Consider the following 17,967-nt stretch of genomic DNA (forward strand, 5'->3'; position numbering starts at 1 on the left):
CTGTAAATTATGATTTAAAAAAAAAAAAAAAAAGAGAAAAGAAAATAAGAAGTCCAGCAGAGTTCACAGGTCACTCCTGCAGGAAGAGCTTGCATTGGTGCTTCCAGTCTCTCTTGCTTTTGCAAGCTGACTGTCCGATAAGATCTAGCATCAGAGAGCTGAAACTCTTTAGTGCAAAAATACCTCCCCATAAAGTCTTACAAGTCTTTTCCTGGAAAAATTTTGTTGGCACCAAGTGGGTGGTTGGCTCCTGTTTGATCTATGTGTCGGCCTCGTAAAGGGCAGCACCCAGAATGCCATCTGCAAGTACCTGGGCTTCCCTGATGGAGCAGAGAGGTCAGGTTCAGGGTAATGGACAGGGTAGTTGACTGGTGCTGGGACCCCCCTGCTCCTCCTCGAGAATTCACATGCTAGATATAGTGGGAAAGAAAAAGGCATTTTCTTAATGGATTTTTTTTTTTTTTAAAAAAGTTAAGCAGGGTAGTGGAATGGTTTGCTCTAGAAGAGCCCCAGGCTCCCAAATTACAGTGGATATACAGTGACACCACAAGGCAGGGGTTTCTCTCCTCCCTCACACAGGGTACCGGACCAGAGGACTCCCAAAATGCTGTATCGTGCATTGACTCAGCTTTCCCTCGTTGTACACTAGTCATAGGCACCAAGCCTCTGCTTCTTCAGTGTTTGACAGACTGCTGATCCCACTGCAGAAGTGAAGAAGATCTACCACCATCTTTCACCGAGTCCCTCTGGGGAACAGAAGGGGAAAAAAGGGGGCAGAAGACATTCACCAACATTTTCTGGTAAGCTACTCTGATGAAGTTGGCCCCAGGCAGGTGGACCCAGTTTCTTGCCTGGGTGCCCTCAGTTGCTTGCCTGCGCGTGCTTGCTCTCTCTCACACATGAGGTACAACAAGGTGAAGGCTTAAATTCAAAAGGGGCTTCTACTCCAGTGGGCAGGTACCAGGTTGGAGGGGTGGTCTGGACTGGAGAAACAGAAGGAGCTGCACTGGATTTTGGGCAGAACAGCAGGATTGTTCTACGAGGACAGCACAGGGGCACAGCAGTTGGCACATTGTTTAGTCTGACTGCACGTGTGGGTTTTGTTTTTTTGCTTTTGCTTTTTCATTTTAATGCACACTGCCAGCATCTGGACGAGGTTGGTTGGTGGCGAGGTATTTGGCTCTCATGCTGGAGGTGTACTGGAGGAAGACAAAACAAAAAAGCAAAACAAACAGAACAGAAAAGTAAGTCAGAATGACTAATGTAAACACCGAACCACAGATTATGACTACCTCCCAGCATAAAATGGTCTGGATTGACAGCAAATGTATCAAGGAGTTGCTGCTGGCTTGGTCTGACAAGGAAAGCTTCACAAGCCACTGCACGGTCAAGTCTGAGTAATGTATTTCAGCCTGCTGCAAGGATGCTGGCCAGGTCAGTGCAGATGGGCCAATGATTTATCCAAGCTCTCTACAGAGAAGGAAATCCAACAGTCATCGAGTCAAAATATGCCGTACTTCACTTGGGAGAAGAGAGGGAAATGGAAATGATGCAGATGTAAAAACCCACCTCACACCTTCATACTCTCTTAGGTCATGTTGTTGCTTTCAACCATGCCAGAAAAGGAGGTTGAAAAGAAAATGGGTGTACACTGCATTTTTGCATTGCATTTTACGGCAATGAGGGCATCAGAAGACTGCATGCATCACAGACGGGCAGTTTGAAAGAAAAGGGTGTAAATTGTTGAGAGATTCATTCTTCCACACAAGAACGAACAGACCCTGTCAGGCTAGAAACAGGCTGCCGTCAAACAAGATGATATTAGCTAACAGTTATCAAATGGGTAATAATCCACTGTGGTTTGGGATCCAACCTGCGTACCATGCAGCAGTAGACAAGACTCCAGCTTGGGGGTGAGAACAGAAAGTCAGAAAGATGAGAGGTTGTTTTGGTTTGGGGGGGTTGTTTTTTCTTATTTTCTTTTTTATTCTAAGCAGTGTAATCCAAAACAGCTCCCAGAAGCTACTGAGGTAACATATGTCATTCATATGCCATCTGAATAACGAGCTGAAAAGCGTGTAAATAATACCCAGCAGTAAGAACAAAAGACTTTGCCTCTTTATGCCAGTGTTCAATGCCTTCATCATGACCACATTACTGCTTCTGGGATTCTGCTACCATGATACTAACAACCAAGCAATGAGAACAGACTTTTTTTTTCCCCTCTTTTTATACCAGCTGGAGCTTGAATAATTCTGTAATACCCACATCTTACTTCCCAAGAGTGCTCTTCAGCATACTGACTTTTTATCACCTTTAAAACTGAACCACATAAAATAGCCGGTTAAAGCTGGCAGAGACACAACTGAAAGGCAGTTCCACACCAGGAGGTATGATTTATCTTGCCCACTGGGAAAGAACATTATGAGGCATCTTTAGGCTCTCAAAAGCTCAGCTATCTAAAGAGGTTTTTAACAGTATTTTATCAGTTTTCCCTGGAAGACTGACCCGGGCTGAACCTCTGCACAATAGAAGAGAGAAACTGCTCCTTTGGCAGAGCTGACCCCATCAGCACAAGATGAAGACACCTGTGGCTTATTTGCACACTCACCTTTTAGTGTCTTCCATAATTGGAAAACTTTCTGCAGAACATGAATCTTAATATAAAACTGGACCAGAAATGGCATCTATATTTAGAAGACAAAGGGTACATCTGTTCTTTCTCTTTTTAAGATGTATTTTTTGCCAGTGAGAAGGAAAAATGTAGAAAATACCAAGCTGAGCCAGTTTAAGGCTACATTCTATACAGTTTATTAAATGTGATTACTGTTTCAGAAATAAAGTTTAGGGCATTATTAAAACATATGAGACTAACCCAATGGGCTCAGAGAGGCTTAGGAGTCAAAGAACTTGCTCATAGGGTACGTAGGGCATGTTTCAGGTAGCGCAATGCTGAAATTACCAGCCAAGCATCATGCCAAGAAGAGGGTCTTAGAAGGAAAAATGCATTTGATTGCTCATTTTCCATTTGAATTTTATGTGTGACGTGATAGGAAATGAGTATGAACAGAGGACTTGCAGGTGCTAAGGTTTTGTAAGAGGTATTTAGGAAAAAAATCTCAGATCATGGAAGGTTATTGTGCATCTTCCTGGACAAGTCATATAGGTTCAGCACACAACATGCAACATCAACTTTCTTTAGAGCATTAAAATCAAGAAGGGCCACTTGATGAACTGCATTTCAAGGATGTACAAAGTACACCCATCACGAAGGGAGAAGTCGAAAAGAACTCACTTCTTCCTCCACCAAGAAAACACCCCACAGTTGTTTTAAGCATCACTAAAACAAAGGAACCAGGAACAGGAGATTTGGACAGTGAAGCAGAAGGCATTTTACATTCAAACCTACCTGCAATTCAACACAAGGAACAAATCAAGACTTCAAGTAGTCAGAGTTAGGGCTGATGTTCTCTCCTTAACTCAGGATTTTTGCGCCTTTGTACCTTTTCCCATTACAGTTTGAACCAGTTACTCCTTCTGTTGAAGTGTATTTTTAATGACCACGATAAGTATGATTGAAACCTGGAAGTAGAGAGCTAACACTTCACTGCGCACCTCTCATAACCAGCACAGCTCTATCAGCGTGCACTGGATCTTCAGGCACTGCATTAGACTCCGTGTACAAACACTTTGCTCCACGTGCTGTTGACAGTAGCCCCTCATCCAAGTCCTTCAGTGCATCCTCTGCTGGGAAGCAGAGGAAAGATGCTGTGGAATACACAGATCCCAACATCTGCACAGGCCAGCAGATGAAGATGTGTCAGCAGAAACTTGCCAGTCACATGGATATGAAACCAAATTATATTATCCATAGTTAAAATAACTAAGTCTTTAGCTCCTTTAAAAAGTAATTCTAAAGACTTAAAGCCTGAGCACAATTCAGAGCTAAGGAGGTCTTGGACTCTACTCTGAGGTAACCTGGATACAGTGCCTGACACAGCTATAAGGTATGCAGTTGCATTTAGTTTCCTTTAAAGAGGAGCTTTCATAGAAGGTTAAAGAACATGCACAATGCTGTCATTCTTCCAGTACTCTCGCTGGAAGTACCCATGTGCCTATACACCCTCATTTACCCTTTCAAAAACAGCATGGAGGACAAGTTTCAACCCATACCTTCACCACACTGTCAGCTACCCTAAAAAGAGTACCTAAAAGACTTTTTGTTACTGTTTCTCCTGGTGGCTTGTGCTATTCAACACAGCACACCTCTCAGTCACTTACCAAGTCAGCTAGGACAAACACAGCTGATTGCACGTAAGTTTATTTTTTTTATTTCTCCAAAGAAAAAAAGTCTTCACATTCAGCCCTGTTGAGGGTATACACTTTGATAGGCATGGTTTGCCAGCACATATTAGTTAGGTGCTTAACACATATAGCCTGTGTACAAAGGAATTATTGGTTGCAAAAAAAAAAAATTTAATGGGAATAATCAGTTAATTTTAGAGACCATAAATTCTACTAACTCCTGTGAACTGTGCAGACCATGAGTACTTCACAGCTAACTGAGCTATGCTGGAAGATCACTTACCATATGAAACCATGACTCCAAGTATAAACCGTTTACTATTTGTGGTTAAATAAACCCCATGTATCTCTCTTCAGCTACCCTGACTTTGATTTCCTGCCAGAGCTATTCAGGTAATCCAATAAAGACCAAAGCTTCTGGATTCAAGTTCTTAAGAGGTTGATCCACCTCCCAAATAGCTAAAGCAAAGTAAACAGACAGGGTTGGGTATCATTATGTATGGGAGGTACAAGATGCAGGGAAACAGCCAATTCCAGCCAGTGGGTTCTGAATTCAAAGGGACTTCAGTTTTCCAACTCAAAAGAACAGGGCTTCTGTTTGTTTTGTTTGTTTTTAAAGTCTTGGAAAGAATGCAATGCCTTTTTCTCATCCCTGCAGACAGCCACATTAAACTCTGGGTGTGACCTTAGGTAAACAGAAGACAGTGCAGACTGAGATCAGGTCATGTTTCAGCCCAAAGGAGATTTCAAGTCCAGAATGAAGACACTAAGCTTTCCCCCCCCACAAGCAATATTTTATTTCATGGAATAGACCCATCTAACATCGCTACAATACCACCTGCAGGAACCAAAAAGCAGAAAAACCACCATAAGCTGACGCCCAAGAGTAGTCTTTTCAAGACTTAAGACTGAAGAAAGTTGTGACCCTTTCAAGGGTGCTAGCACCATGCTTCAAGACAAGTTTGTTTGCATTCATGCACCATGGCAGAGGGCATCAAGATAACCTGGTTCAGACAGCACCCTTCCCAGCGTGTCACAAGCAGGCAGACAAATGGCAAGAGGCAGCAAGAATGCAGACCAAGCAGCAACATGACAGAAAGGAATCCAATGCAAGGCTGACAAAAGTCCCAACAAGAACGGCAGAAAAGAAGGAAGAGCAGCTTTATGGACATGTATTTCTGGGAACAGAATGAAGATACAGGTGATTGATTGCACGAGCCAAAAGCAACGGGCCCTCTGTTCCGACTGGAACCAACGTCTTCCAGTTACTGTGTGACTGTAGTTCCCTTGAAGGAGCGCTGTCCTTCGTACCAGGTGAGTTGCCTGGTAGCTCTAATTATACCCTACATTCAACCAAACTAAAAAACTACAAGGCCTAATGCAGACCACCTACTCTTTCTATAGGCACGTGGCTTTGTCATGGACCACTGCGAGGGAAGAAACACTGGCTATCTTGGAGAACATCAGCAACTACAGCCCATTAGGAATTCAGACAGTGACATGGTACTAGGGGGCCCCGTTCACAGAGCCTGTGGGACACGGGTGGGATGATTTGGACACACACAGAACAAACAAAACAGTAAAAGGTTTTGAAACAGAATGAAACAGATCTTAGTGCTTATGTCTGGACCCTTAGGGAAGTTTTTTTTAAACTTGCTCCTTTCTGACTTTAAATGCAAGGAAAAAAGGAGAAGCTGCACAGAGGTCTAACAGGCAATGAAGTAACTCTTCAGGACAGGCCACAATTACCAGCTAGGATCTTTCAACAAATTAAAAATCCTACTGAGGAGCTTAAAGCTTGTGGCAGGTAAGTATCGGTGGTTTCGGGCACATGCTGTTATGACCAGTCAAGACAAACAGAACAGCAGTAGGGCTCAAGGGAAGCCAAAAGCTGAATTAAGACAATCAGTCCCGACTGAAAAGCTGCTAGATTGGTTCTTTTTACTTCTAGAAAATGGCTTCTTGTGAGGGGAGAACTTGTATTCTGCATTTGGAGGGCAAGGTTAGTTCTACATTTGAGCAGCACTCAGTACTAAGTGTTCAAGCTGTTCTCAAGTGTGGACTCTGAGTTGAAGCTGCTGTGAGTTAGCTTTTGTGAGGCATGGGCACCTATAGCAATGTGCACCAGAAGCCTTTGCAAGGTTGGTACTGCTCCTTGAGTCTGCACCAGAGCAAAACTGATTTTAATTTTAACCCTTGGCAGGAGGGAATGGGGTGGGAGGTGCAGAGGGAAGGAACGTGAAGAAATAAAAGGCACTGGCCTGGGATAAACAGTGCAGGGATGAAGGGAGTGGTTGGGAGCGGAGAAGGGGTTGAGCAAGAAGGACCTTTTTTCCAGTACCTGTTCCATTTGCGGGCGCTGTTACCAGTATGTCCGTGCACTGTCCGAGGGCTTAAGCTGCCAGCTCATATGGCTGCTACTGTCCATGGCAGCCAAATACAACTGTGATGACGCAAGAAAGAGAGAAAAAGAGAGAGTGCAGCCTCAACGTGCATGAAAAACACAGTGCAAGCAAGTGAAACGCTGTGGTGTGTGTCAGCGACAAGGTGGCTCTACAACCCTAAGGGAATAGCCTCGTGGCAAGAAGGAGAAAACAGAAGGAATGAGAGAAGGAAAAAAACCAAACAAACAAAAAGCCAGGAAAAGTAACGGACAAACAATGCAGCAGGATCATCACATCTTAGTTTTCACCATCTGTTCACAGAAAGCTAAATGGAATATATCAGCTCTGTCCACCCACTGGACATAACCTATTTAGATGGTTATCCCCCTCTCCTCCCTCCCAAAGAGGCAGGGACATGTGCATTGGTATTCCCTTTTCGTCTCTCTCCTCCCACAGATGATTTTCTATGAAAAGTTACAATTTCTTCTGCCTCAGTATGGTCTCAGCCACCTGCTAAAAATCCCAGAAAAGCCCCCATCCCTGCTGCCTGCCCTGAGAGTAGACAGTATTTTTCTTCTCTCCACTGCCTGTCTACTATGTCCCTCCAGAAAACACATTTATCCTATAGCCTGTTCCTTGCCTCGTCTAGGGAGAAGCTCCCCTCATCTATAGGTGCAGCGCTGCACTCTCCTCCTCCCCCAGCTCCTGCACTTCTCTATAGCTCATATTGATGGCCGCCAAGTCAAGTTACTCTGGGGAAAAAAAATAAAATAAAAAAAAATAATCTTTATCTACTCTCAGAAACCAGCCTTAAAGCACCAGGACTCAGATTCCCCCTCAGGGTATTAATGCAAACAGCTACTGAAGAACCAGGGAACTTCTTGCATAACTAAAGCCCCTGCGGAAAGGAGTGTGCTTTCTCTGAAGCAGAAGAGCTGTAGGGGAAGGGGAAGCAGGACCTTGGTCTACAGACATCGAATGAACATATGCCTTGGCAGTACCAGAGGGCCAGTGCCCTTCCTACAACAGGAAACGCCAGTGGTAAAGCATTTGCCACACTCTATGTGTGCAGCACATCAGCTCTTCTTCTGAGGACCATCTTGTTGCTGAAAGCAGATAATGCTACCAGAGCTTTGCGATCAGAGTACTACCAGGGATCAGGAAAAATTCTTTGGGAAGGTTGAAGGAGGTCTGGCCAAGTACAGAGACAAGGATCAATGCTCCACTTTTCCACTTTCTCTACAGCAAGATGAACTGGTCCTTTTGAAATGAAAACATGAATGTGATGTCCTCATTTCCACCACAATTCCTACTCCTTCATCCTCCAACCTCCTCTTCCTCCCCTTCCCATGAATTTGAATCATGCAACAGAGAGTGTATTTTCTTTACCTATACCTGAAGACTGGTTGATTATTAAGCATGCTACTACTCATCCTCTGTAATCACACCACCAAGTTAGTGAGCACTGCGATGTCATGTTCTCCAGGTTCTGGTGTAAGTAAGGCTTACAGAATCCAGTGAAGGAGGGCAAGATTCGTTTAGTTCTTACACAGACATGAAGGCAAGCCCATGTTTTATCCAGCATACGGAAACAGCTGTCAGGCCACTCCAAATACCAAAACCTTCCATGAAAGTTTTTTTTTTTCCTCCATAGGAAATTAAATACAAAAATAGATACTAAAGAAAGTAGAACAGTTATGAAAGAAAGATTTAAAAAAAAAAACCTCAACAAAAACAATAATACAAGGTTTCATCCTACCATCTCTTTAGGGCAGATTAAGGAGAGAGTTTCAGCGATAACTCTGAATTTACAGTTTTAACAAGTTTCTTTTTAAACTTGAGGAACCAATGCCACAGATAGCAAGTACACCGCATGCAAGTGAATCATCCTAATGAAGTCATCCACCAAGATACTCATGCACTTCAGTGGTGGCAGGACTGGGCCCATAGGATTACCAGTGTTAATAGACTGAGTTTTATTCTTTTTATGTGCAGTGCCCAAAGTAGCATAGCAGGGTTTTAATCTCCATGGCAGGTGAGACGTGGCTTGTCTATTCAAATTGCTGCCATTTATGGGCCAGATCCTGTGTTTGGCTGCACAATCAGCTCCCTTGAGAGTATACAGGAGTGGTAGACGTGTATTCCCCAAAGTTGCTGAAGCAGAGAGGAGCAGTAAAGAGAGACTTACTGAGGGAGGTGGGGACTCCCGGCCAATGAGCGGGGTATTCTCGCAACGGGGGTTCTGGAAATTTGCATTCTGGCTCCTAGGAAAGGAAGACACACATGGTAACAGGGGGTACGTGCCATGCTTCTCTGGAGAAGGTCTCTCATGGTGACATGGGACAGAGCATACGCACCCCCAGAACTACCGTATCAGGTCAGTCTCCCTCAAAGATTTTCTAACAGGCCAGGTGGATCCCCTTTTTCAGACACGGGCACAAAACCAGCATTATTTTCCTCAGATTAAGCACTATCTTTACACTCTTACTCAGAAGGGCCCACACTGAATCATGTCAAGTGATTTAAAAATAGGTCTGTGTGAAAATCTGCCTCCCTGCAGCGTCAGAACTGCCAAGCTGCAGAAACGGAGATAAAATGAGGACAAAATCTGAGAGGAAGAACAAAATGACGTGCCAGCCTAAAAAAGATGGGCCCTGAAGGTAGTCCAAGTGTGATCAGGGTTAGGCACTTCTGGAGAAAGCTCTGAAGATCCCACCTGGACTAGGTAGCTCTGGACTGCAACAGATGTCAGAGCTGACTGCAAATATTGTGGAAGGACAGAGCCTGCAGGTTTTGTCTTGGCTCTCAGTTTCTCAGAAGGCTTAAAATCTTCTGGCAAGACTGCTCTGTCTGATGAATTAAGTCTTCTGGTGATCAGAATCATTGTGTAATAAGGAGCTCACACAATACTTTCTACTCCTTTTCTCTAGACGGATTTCTAAATCCTGCAGGACAAAGCTGTTCACATTTTGGAGCATGCTGTCTAACACAACTCTTTCTACTGCAGCACTTTTAAGCTATTCCGTTCTCCCAGTAGATGCCAAATCAGAAAACATGCCTTTTGACACTTTGGAAAAAATCCTTCATCACTTTCTACTGCTTGGTCAAAAGTGCCAGCCTCGCAGCACTTAGCGACAACAGGAATCTGAATGAAGCAACCTGGACAAGCCGCAATACAGCCTTCTTGTCGGGATACTCACATGTACTCTGTGACAGGAGCATTGCTGACTGTGTGTGCTGCTGCTGGAATGCTGGTCTCACTGCCATAACTACTCCCACAGCTATAGAGGCTGGGCATGTGCACTCTGTAAAGATTATCGTGTGTTTGTCTACTCCCTTGAGCAGCTGATTCTTCTTCCCCATCATCATCTGAGCTTCTGCAAGAAGGAGAAAAAGTTCCTCCTAGAACCCTACAATTACCCCACGTGTGGGGTTTGCAGGAAACCATGGTAATCCTAGGAACCTCCCAACCATCTTCCACACCTCCACGTTTATACCCATTTGGGATGCCTCAGGGCGGCAGTGTCAAACACAGCCTACACCACAGTGACTCAAACCTCCCACAGATACCATCTGGACTTTTACACTGCGTGATCCCCTACAGTCTCCCTACGGTCTTCTCTCAGGGCTTGGCAGACAGCACAGTTCTGCAACTGCCCAGTCATACAACCAAAGGATGGACACACATCCTGAAATACACAGCACTTAAAAAAATAAAAAAAATTAAAAAAAAAGAGAGAGAGGCAGTGGGGATATAGTGCCATGCACCCCACAGAAAGCATCCTTCAAAACTGCAATCTGTGTCTTTCCATTTCTTGCAGCCATGTCCAAAGAGCTTTTAAGGATAAGTCTCTGTAGACTTCTTTGAATTCCCATTCTGGTTACAAAGGGTCTGCTTCAGCTTCTAGCAAAATCTCAGAAGTCTTTACAGAGACTAAGTTGCAACATTTGCGTCTAAAGGCTTTATTCTCTCAAAAATGCCAGGATTTTAAATCAATTTTAATGCAGAGCAGAGCTGTTTGCCAGCTGGTTCCTTCCCCCCTTCCCATAGTATTCTCTTGTCCCTCCTATATAATATACACTGCTATTTTATCTCCCTAATTATGGGATGAAGCATCAAGGTTTGAAATACATATTAGCGACGCTTGACGGAGCTAGTAAAAAGGTTCCACAGGAAGCTCTTTGTTGCTGGGGTAGACAGCATGGACACCGCTAGAACGTCCCACACATCACAGCTTCTGTACCACAAGGTGGCACTGAAGATTTATTCAGGGAATGGCAGTCTGCAATAAGTATGACATCCTCCACCTCCCGGAGGGAGGCAGAAGAAATGGTGCTCCGGGGAATGCAAGAGGGAATCCTTCAGTTCACAGCAGCAGCCCGAGCCTGCTGGGGCTGGCAGGGCAGGCAGCAGCCTACATGGAAGGCAGCACAAGAGGTAACACTGTGTAAACCTTTCTCCTTCAAATGGGCAGACTACCATTCTCTTCTTGATAACGCCTCTGCAGCTGCATGTGGAAGAGGTAAGGAAACCAGCCATTTTCTTAAGTGCTATTCTGATGCATTTCCCAAGGCTTTCTCTGTGGGCACTGCAGGCCTGGAGGGCTCTGGCTTCCTGGTATTGTTCAGGATGTTCTATTTTACTTTGAACCTTGAGCCTAGGCTTAGACCACAAAAATCATGTTTCAGGACCACAGAAAAGAACTTGCTGCACAGTCTACTGCTCTTCTGCAAGAACAGAAAACTCAAAGCTATTTTAATAGCTGCATGTGGTGCAGCAGCCAGTCAGTGAAGCGAAGGTTTGCTCAAGACTTACTGGTCAGCCTGGTTACCATCATTAACACTAGTTCCAAACAACTCTGCTGTTAGATGATTGCCACCAGTTTGCAAGTATCTCATCTGCCCATGCTATTGCCAGCAAGACAGTTCCCGGTTTCTATTAGCTATCCAAGTCAGTCGCCCCAGCATCAGCAAAGCCAAGAAAGGCAAGTGTGAACTGCCTCTCATTCCAATTCTCTTCCCTATACTTGAACAAATGCCTCAAAGCAATGCAAGAGAATAGGTACTTTACAGCGATGGCACATAGTTCAAGCACTGCCTCTCTCTACAGCTATAATCATTAATCTCTGAATTGACTCATAGTCCTACAGTGTACTGAATACTCTGCACACGTAGTATCCCAGTGCAATAAGGTTCAGATGTAAATATTAACCACAGCCAGAGCAAAAGCCAATAGTTTTTTTTTTTGTTGGACCTGTGCTTATAAAGCCTCATCCCTCACACTCCTGGGATTACACGGGAAAGAGCTCCATATGCTCATGGGCACAAATCCAATAGCCAGTCTTCATTAGGAAAGAACTCTACAACGCTACAGGATCTAAATCCCCTCTATACCTCTTTTGCTGCCAAGTGTGTGGGACGCTGCACACAATAGAACTGAACATGAGGGCTGTGACAAAGGAGAAGAGAACCAGGTAGATGAGGCCTTCCACTCCATCATAGCAAAAGCCCGTCAAAGCCTGGACGTAATCCTGGAGAGAGAAATGAGCAGAGTTTCCTGATCACTAGAGAGTTAACATTGAGCTCTAATTCAAAAGCCCTTCCCCTGGACTACGTTCTCTGAAACAACTTACAAGATTGTAGTCCCTTTTCCAGAGCATACTTCAATTTTCATTTTGGGGATCCTAAGTGTTTTTCATAACTGACCTTAACCCTTATTTCCCCTCATAAAGCCTAACTCAGGCATGGGAATATTTTCAACCCCACACAATACAAGTTTAAAAGAAAAAAAAAGAAAAAAGCGAAGACAAACTTATCCACCGAACTCAAGATACCATATTTTTCATTAAGCCTCTCAGCTCCCTCACTATGTCCCATTGCCCAAGAACACAAGCATGGACTATCTGTTTCTCTGCCTTCAGAGATGCAGCTAGGGCAACAGTTAGGCCATGCTATACTGCAACTTATAAGGCATTCCACTCCACAGGAAAGGTAAAAGCTATGTGCTATAGAAAAAAAAAAACCTGAAGGCCCCTGAAACCTTAGGGCTGCAGCTTGTAGATGTATAAAGGCATATTATCTAGTTTCCTATGTTGATCTTTAAACAGAAAGCTAACTTGATCCAAATTCCCATTCTCCTTTCTGCTGGAGTCAATCAGTAAAAGCTGTTGTAAACTGTTTGGCACACCAGAGATTTGAAACTCCAAAATAATCAGTACACTACAGGCTCTACACCCCCTTTGTTCTTTCTTAGCTCAAGCCCAGTTACTGAGTACTCACCAAATGCAGACTCCGACAGTCTACTAAAGCCGTCAGTTGCTGCAAGTTGATCTCTGTTGAATTTAAAACCTCCTGGATCCGAGTAAGATACTCCTGTAAGCAACAAGCTAGCGATTACAGCAAGGAAATGGCTTAGCAGGAGCTGATCTTGGGCTTGGTACAAGGGTAAAGGAAGCCAGAAAGCACAGGGAGAGCAAACTTGAGGAGAGTTACCTTGGAGGTGGGGTACTCTCTGCTTGCTGACCTCATGAGTTCCATAACATCATCCTGCATTTCCACCAGAGCCTTATGACTTCCCGACAGCTTCTGCTCAACACAAAACACACAATGTTTTAGCAATTCAGGCCACATGAACCAACAGAACTCCTGGGAAAGAAGACTTAAATCCTGTTCCCAAACACTGAAGCATCATCTGTACAATCATCTGTACAACTGAGTGGTACAAGTTAAGGATGTCTCAACTGACATGGGTACAGCTGCGATAGGGTTAAGTTTGACTTTTACCAACCTGGAAGAAGTACAGACAGAAAGAAGAGGGGAAGGGAAGAACCAAAAGAAAGAAAAAAACCACCCAAACAAAATACACACACACACACAAAAACCATATACACAGCTGGGGCCGGCTCCAGGACAGATGGAAAGGAGCAAGAAAAAACACAAAGCACTCATGTTCTCACTACAGACCACAGCTGGATTTTTCTACTAAATCAGATGGCTGAGAAAGACTTAAGTTAACACTAGACGTTGTTTGTATTGGGGTGCAGCCTTCACATCCCATTAAAGCATCCCATGGGAATTTCACATGCAATAGCATGTCAGAGAGTATACTGAGCAACCAGAAACGCAACAGATGGCAACGGTGCATCATACCACAGCTTGAAGTGTTCTTACCCCACCCTTTAAAACAGAGGAAGACAAGACTTAAAAAATCCTAAATATAAATGGTGAAGCAGCTGGTGTCTGCCAAACAGTGGGTGGAGTGGGTTCATTCTGGCCTCTGATACAGAAGACAAAGTTTGGGATGGGCCCAGGTGCCGTTCCTCAGCCCCCACACAAAAGAATAATGACTCACATTTATACTTCAGGATACAGACCCTTCAACATCCAAGGGATTTAAGAGGCGTATGTGAGAATCACTCCCTCACCCACAGAAGTGGCTGCGTTTTGGGAGTGGAGTGTTGCCACCGTTTAACCGAAAAGAACCTGCGAGAAGAGATTCAAAGCAGGAAGTATGTAGTTTCCCACCCTGGCATTAATTGTGGGTGCTCTGTCTCCATGCTGCTGCCCTTAGAAGAGTGCCATGTAAACGGAGGTACCACAAACAAAGCCATGATCCTCACCACATCACACATGGGCCCCTCTAAGAGGGCATCCTGGACCTGAAGCTACACAGGTAGCGACGAAGGTGGAAAAAGCTGCTCACTAAATCACAGTGCCACCTCTTGCACAGCTGGGAAGTAGCTACCAAAGCTTTACCAACAGGTGGAGTGCTCTAAAGCTAACACCTTGCAGCTTGCTGCATGCTGGCCTCAAAAGCCTTTAACCTATACCCTGCAGGATGCCGAGAAGGGGCGAAGGGAGCTAGGATGCTTACACTCACCTGCTGGAAAGGGTTGGGGTATCCAGCACTACAGGTAATGTAATAGCGGAGAGTATCTACAAAGACAAAAGAAAAGAAAGTCATGCTAGATACATTGTTCCAGCTTTGCAGTATTTTATGACTGCCGCAAGGGAGGTGTAAAGTTCTGAAAGTAATACACAAAATGAAAATGCAATATAAATGGAAATACTTCCCTGTCTCCGTGTAGGATTACAGTGCATGGATGGCACTAGAGAAAGGGATGTAACCTGCCTTTGGGGAGAAAACAAGGATTTGGTTGTGGGGGGGGGGGTTTTTTTTTTTTTTTTTTATTTTTGAACGGTGAAAGGCACAGGGCTGCCCCACTTATATAGTTAGGTGAACCATCAAAAAAGTTTTATTCAGAAGTCAGCACTATCCGCAGTATAACCATAAGACAAGACCTTAGCCTAGATGTCGTCCAACTGGATGTTTAATTTCTGCAGCTTCCAAGTCTCAGAATACCATTCTATGGTTGCTGGAAGCAACCAGCTTTAGAGACTGCTGCCTAGGGCACACAGCAAAGAGACAACTCAACTTGCAGCCAGTTCAGTTCACCAGCCGCAAAACATTAGCACAGGAGATGTAGTAGTGGTGATATAAATACAGGCTGCTATCAAAAATACCTGTGGAAGCACACCGTTGGGCCAAAGACAGTGCAACTAAACATCCCTATGCTACTACACAAAGCTGAATGTACCGCTTCCTAAGTGAACAAGTTCAAGTGTTTTAAAAAAGAAAAAAAAAAAAAAAAAAAATGAAAGAGACCTCTTCACAACTGGGGATTCTTCTATCACATTCAAGGAGAGACTGGTTTTAGGCAGTGTTCTGTAGAAGAACATAAGAAAGCCCTCTTCAATCAAGAAAATCATAACTTTCAGTAATAGTTCCTAAAAATGGTTGCATTTTGAAAGCAAGCGAGGAAATGGATAGAAAACAACAAGTTCTTGTCTTTCTGACATGTACTAGGGATGAACAAGTAAATAGTAGTCTGTTTTCTGATGGATGTCGCTTGCACGCAATTAGATTTTAATTGGATGTTTTAATTAGACTTTAACTAAAAGAGTGTATGTCATTTGTTTTGCATCCTTCTTTTGACTTACACAAAAAAAAGTTACTTTTGGTATTGAGTCAATACAGCAGACTTGATCAGGAAAGAAAGCTCCTACCATGTATTAGGATACCAGCAACATGTTATCTGTTCAAGGGACCTCAGATCATTTGCTGGTAGCATCCCAAAAGTTAGTCTTAATACTGAGTAGCTCTATCAGTAATCGCAGTACTGCAAAGATGTGCTTGTAAACTTCCAGATAAGACTGTTACAGTGCTCTGCTAGCAGCATCACCCATTTCCAGGCTTGAAGACAGTTTTATTTTTCCTTATTCAGATGTGTATGAAAGCAGCCTGGTGCTCTCATGAGCCCTCCATAACACTACACCAACTGCCAGCACGCACAAGTTACAAATGTCAGGCTTTCCCCTACCATTCTCAGTAACGCTATCAAGGGAGAGAGCTCTGAAAGACTTGATCATCCAAATACCTTTAGATTATTTCTCAGGCATTTACAGTTCCTCTTCAGACAAATGGTAGTGCATCAGCTCAGCAAAATCAAGGGTGAAATTGGCTCGGTAAAGACAACAAAAGCCCCAAAACACACATACGCTCTGCATTTCCCTCCCCACTAGCATCCTTTTCGCCATTCCTTTTAATCTTCTGTCTGTGACTTTCACTAATGCATATTCCAGACTGCAAAGGTATTCTAATCAGTCCCAACTCAGAAATCGGTAAAACGCACAACCACAGGCGAGCGGACCTGTGAAGGAAGCAGACCTGACTGTATCCTGACTCTGCCACACTTCCCATAAATATTGAATGCACCTTTCAGCAAGCCAACACGCTGGAGACCAAGTGGTACAACACAGACCGTCAGCTCCTGCACACTGGCAATGCAACCTGACAGCTGTTATTTATAATTCATTAGCCTACTCTGGGGCAGCTTCTGCCAGCTGCTCCATCTCCCCCCCACCAACTCTTTCTCTGGGATGACTTACATCTCCCCAGCCAAGCCTCTAAACAGCAATTAGCAAAATCTGGGCAGATAGGAGGGCAGCAAGAACTGCTTTGTGTGCCTCACTTTGGGCAGACCGCAAAAATGACTGCCCACAAGTACTGAGCCAGGGAAAGGACTGCTCCTCCCAGGCTCATAAATCACACTCAATGGCTACGGAAAAATGGATGAAAATGCACCCGCAGCTGAGAGAACAGCATAGCAACAGCAATCCACAGCATCACACACAGTGACCTAAAGGAGTTGTGATCTTGTCACATATTTATTTTAAACCAACAAACCACTAAGTTTCTCTTAAGCTCCCACAGTGGTATCAAGTTTGCATCGCCTTTGTAGGTGCATTAAGTTGCATGACATACTGCTAATACATAGCTCTAGAAATGTTTCTTCAGGGCCTTCTGGATCATCCCTGGTGGGCAGATTACAGATGAGAGTTCCTGATATCATCATAGTTTGCAGCTTGTAAGCCCAGGATAAAGATTGCTGGTTACAAGTGAAGCAAAAGGCAGTACAGTGAAATAAATGCTTCCCTTGCTTCACCCTGGAAGGCAGGATCAACAAGGCTTCCCTGTGGTAGCGCTGGCTTTGCAGCTGACAAGTGTGACACTGTACATAAAATGTGCTTTCCAAAATGGCAAAGCCAGCAGGAGCAGCCTTCCCTGCACTGAACCCAGTGTGCTAATAGCCGTGGTGCTTTAAAGCTAAAGCTACAATAGGCAGCGAAGCTGCGTTAAAGCGATTCTGTGCTGCAAAGCCTGGGAATTAAGAGGAGCATGACCCCTGCCTCCATACCGCCAGGCTGGGAAAGAGGAAAGAGCAGGAGGCACCTTCACCAGTTTTAAACCTGGTGGAGGCTATCCTGTACAACACCAAATCTCAAATTTCTGTTCAAAAAACAGCTATATTAACCCATCATTTGCACTCTGCTAACAGCTCCAGGCAATTTCTTTCTATAATTACCCTTCCGATGCATTTTCCTCTCAAGGAAAATTCCTGAAGCTTGGATCTGATTTTTGAAGCCAGCCTTTAGGCCATCTAGTTTATAGGAGAAGGGTTAGGCAGGGTCACATTTGCAGCTGCTGTTGCTAGCAGCAATCCTCCTGACCTACTCTCTTGGTGCACAGGCAGTGTGGGAGCAGAAGGCAAGAAAGGGAACTACCCAAAATGTTTTATTTTTGCAAAGTCTGTTTTTCCTAGAAAGGAAAGTAGAACTGCCTACTAAAGACAGCTTCAGCTGCTAGAACTACTTATTGCTTCTGCAACCATGGAGACTTACTCCATTCACTTCAAAGCCCAGCTGAAATGCAAAAATG

The 17,967-nt window shown here is 44.2% G+C and overlaps 1 protein-coding gene across 1 annotated transcript in view; it reads right to left on the reverse strand.

Moving 5' to 3' along the window:
• Positions 1-31: 31 nt before the first annotated feature.
• Positions 32-17,967, reverse strand: part of TTYH3 (tweety family member 3) — a 37,264-nt gene continuing 19,328 nt past the window's right edge. Inside the window, exons 8-14 of the mRNA XM_009286561.2 lie at positions 14,569-14,624; positions 13,182-13,274; positions 12,969-13,061; positions 12,084-12,220; positions 9,890-10,066; positions 8,878-8,953; positions 32-1,199 (exon numbers count right to left, since the gene is read on the reverse strand). Of these exons, the coding sequence (XP_009284836.1) occupies positions 1,128-1,199; positions 8,878-8,953; positions 9,890-10,066; positions 12,084-12,220; positions 12,969-13,061; positions 13,182-13,274; positions 14,569-14,624 (704 nt within the window). The 3' untranslated portion in view covers positions 32-1,127. The remainder of the gene's footprint in view (positions 1,200-8,877; positions 8,954-9,889; positions 10,067-12,083; positions 12,221-12,968; positions 13,062-13,181; positions 13,275-14,568; positions 14,625-17,967) is intronic.

Source organism: Aptenodytes forsteri, unplaced genomic scaffold, assembly GCF_000699145.1.
Source record: "Aptenodytes forsteri isolate BGI_AS27 unplaced genomic scaffold, ASM69914v1 Scaffold55, whole genome shotgun sequence".
Taxonomy (NCBI): domain Eukaryota; kingdom Metazoa; phylum Chordata; class Aves; order Sphenisciformes; family Spheniscidae; genus Aptenodytes; species Aptenodytes forsteri.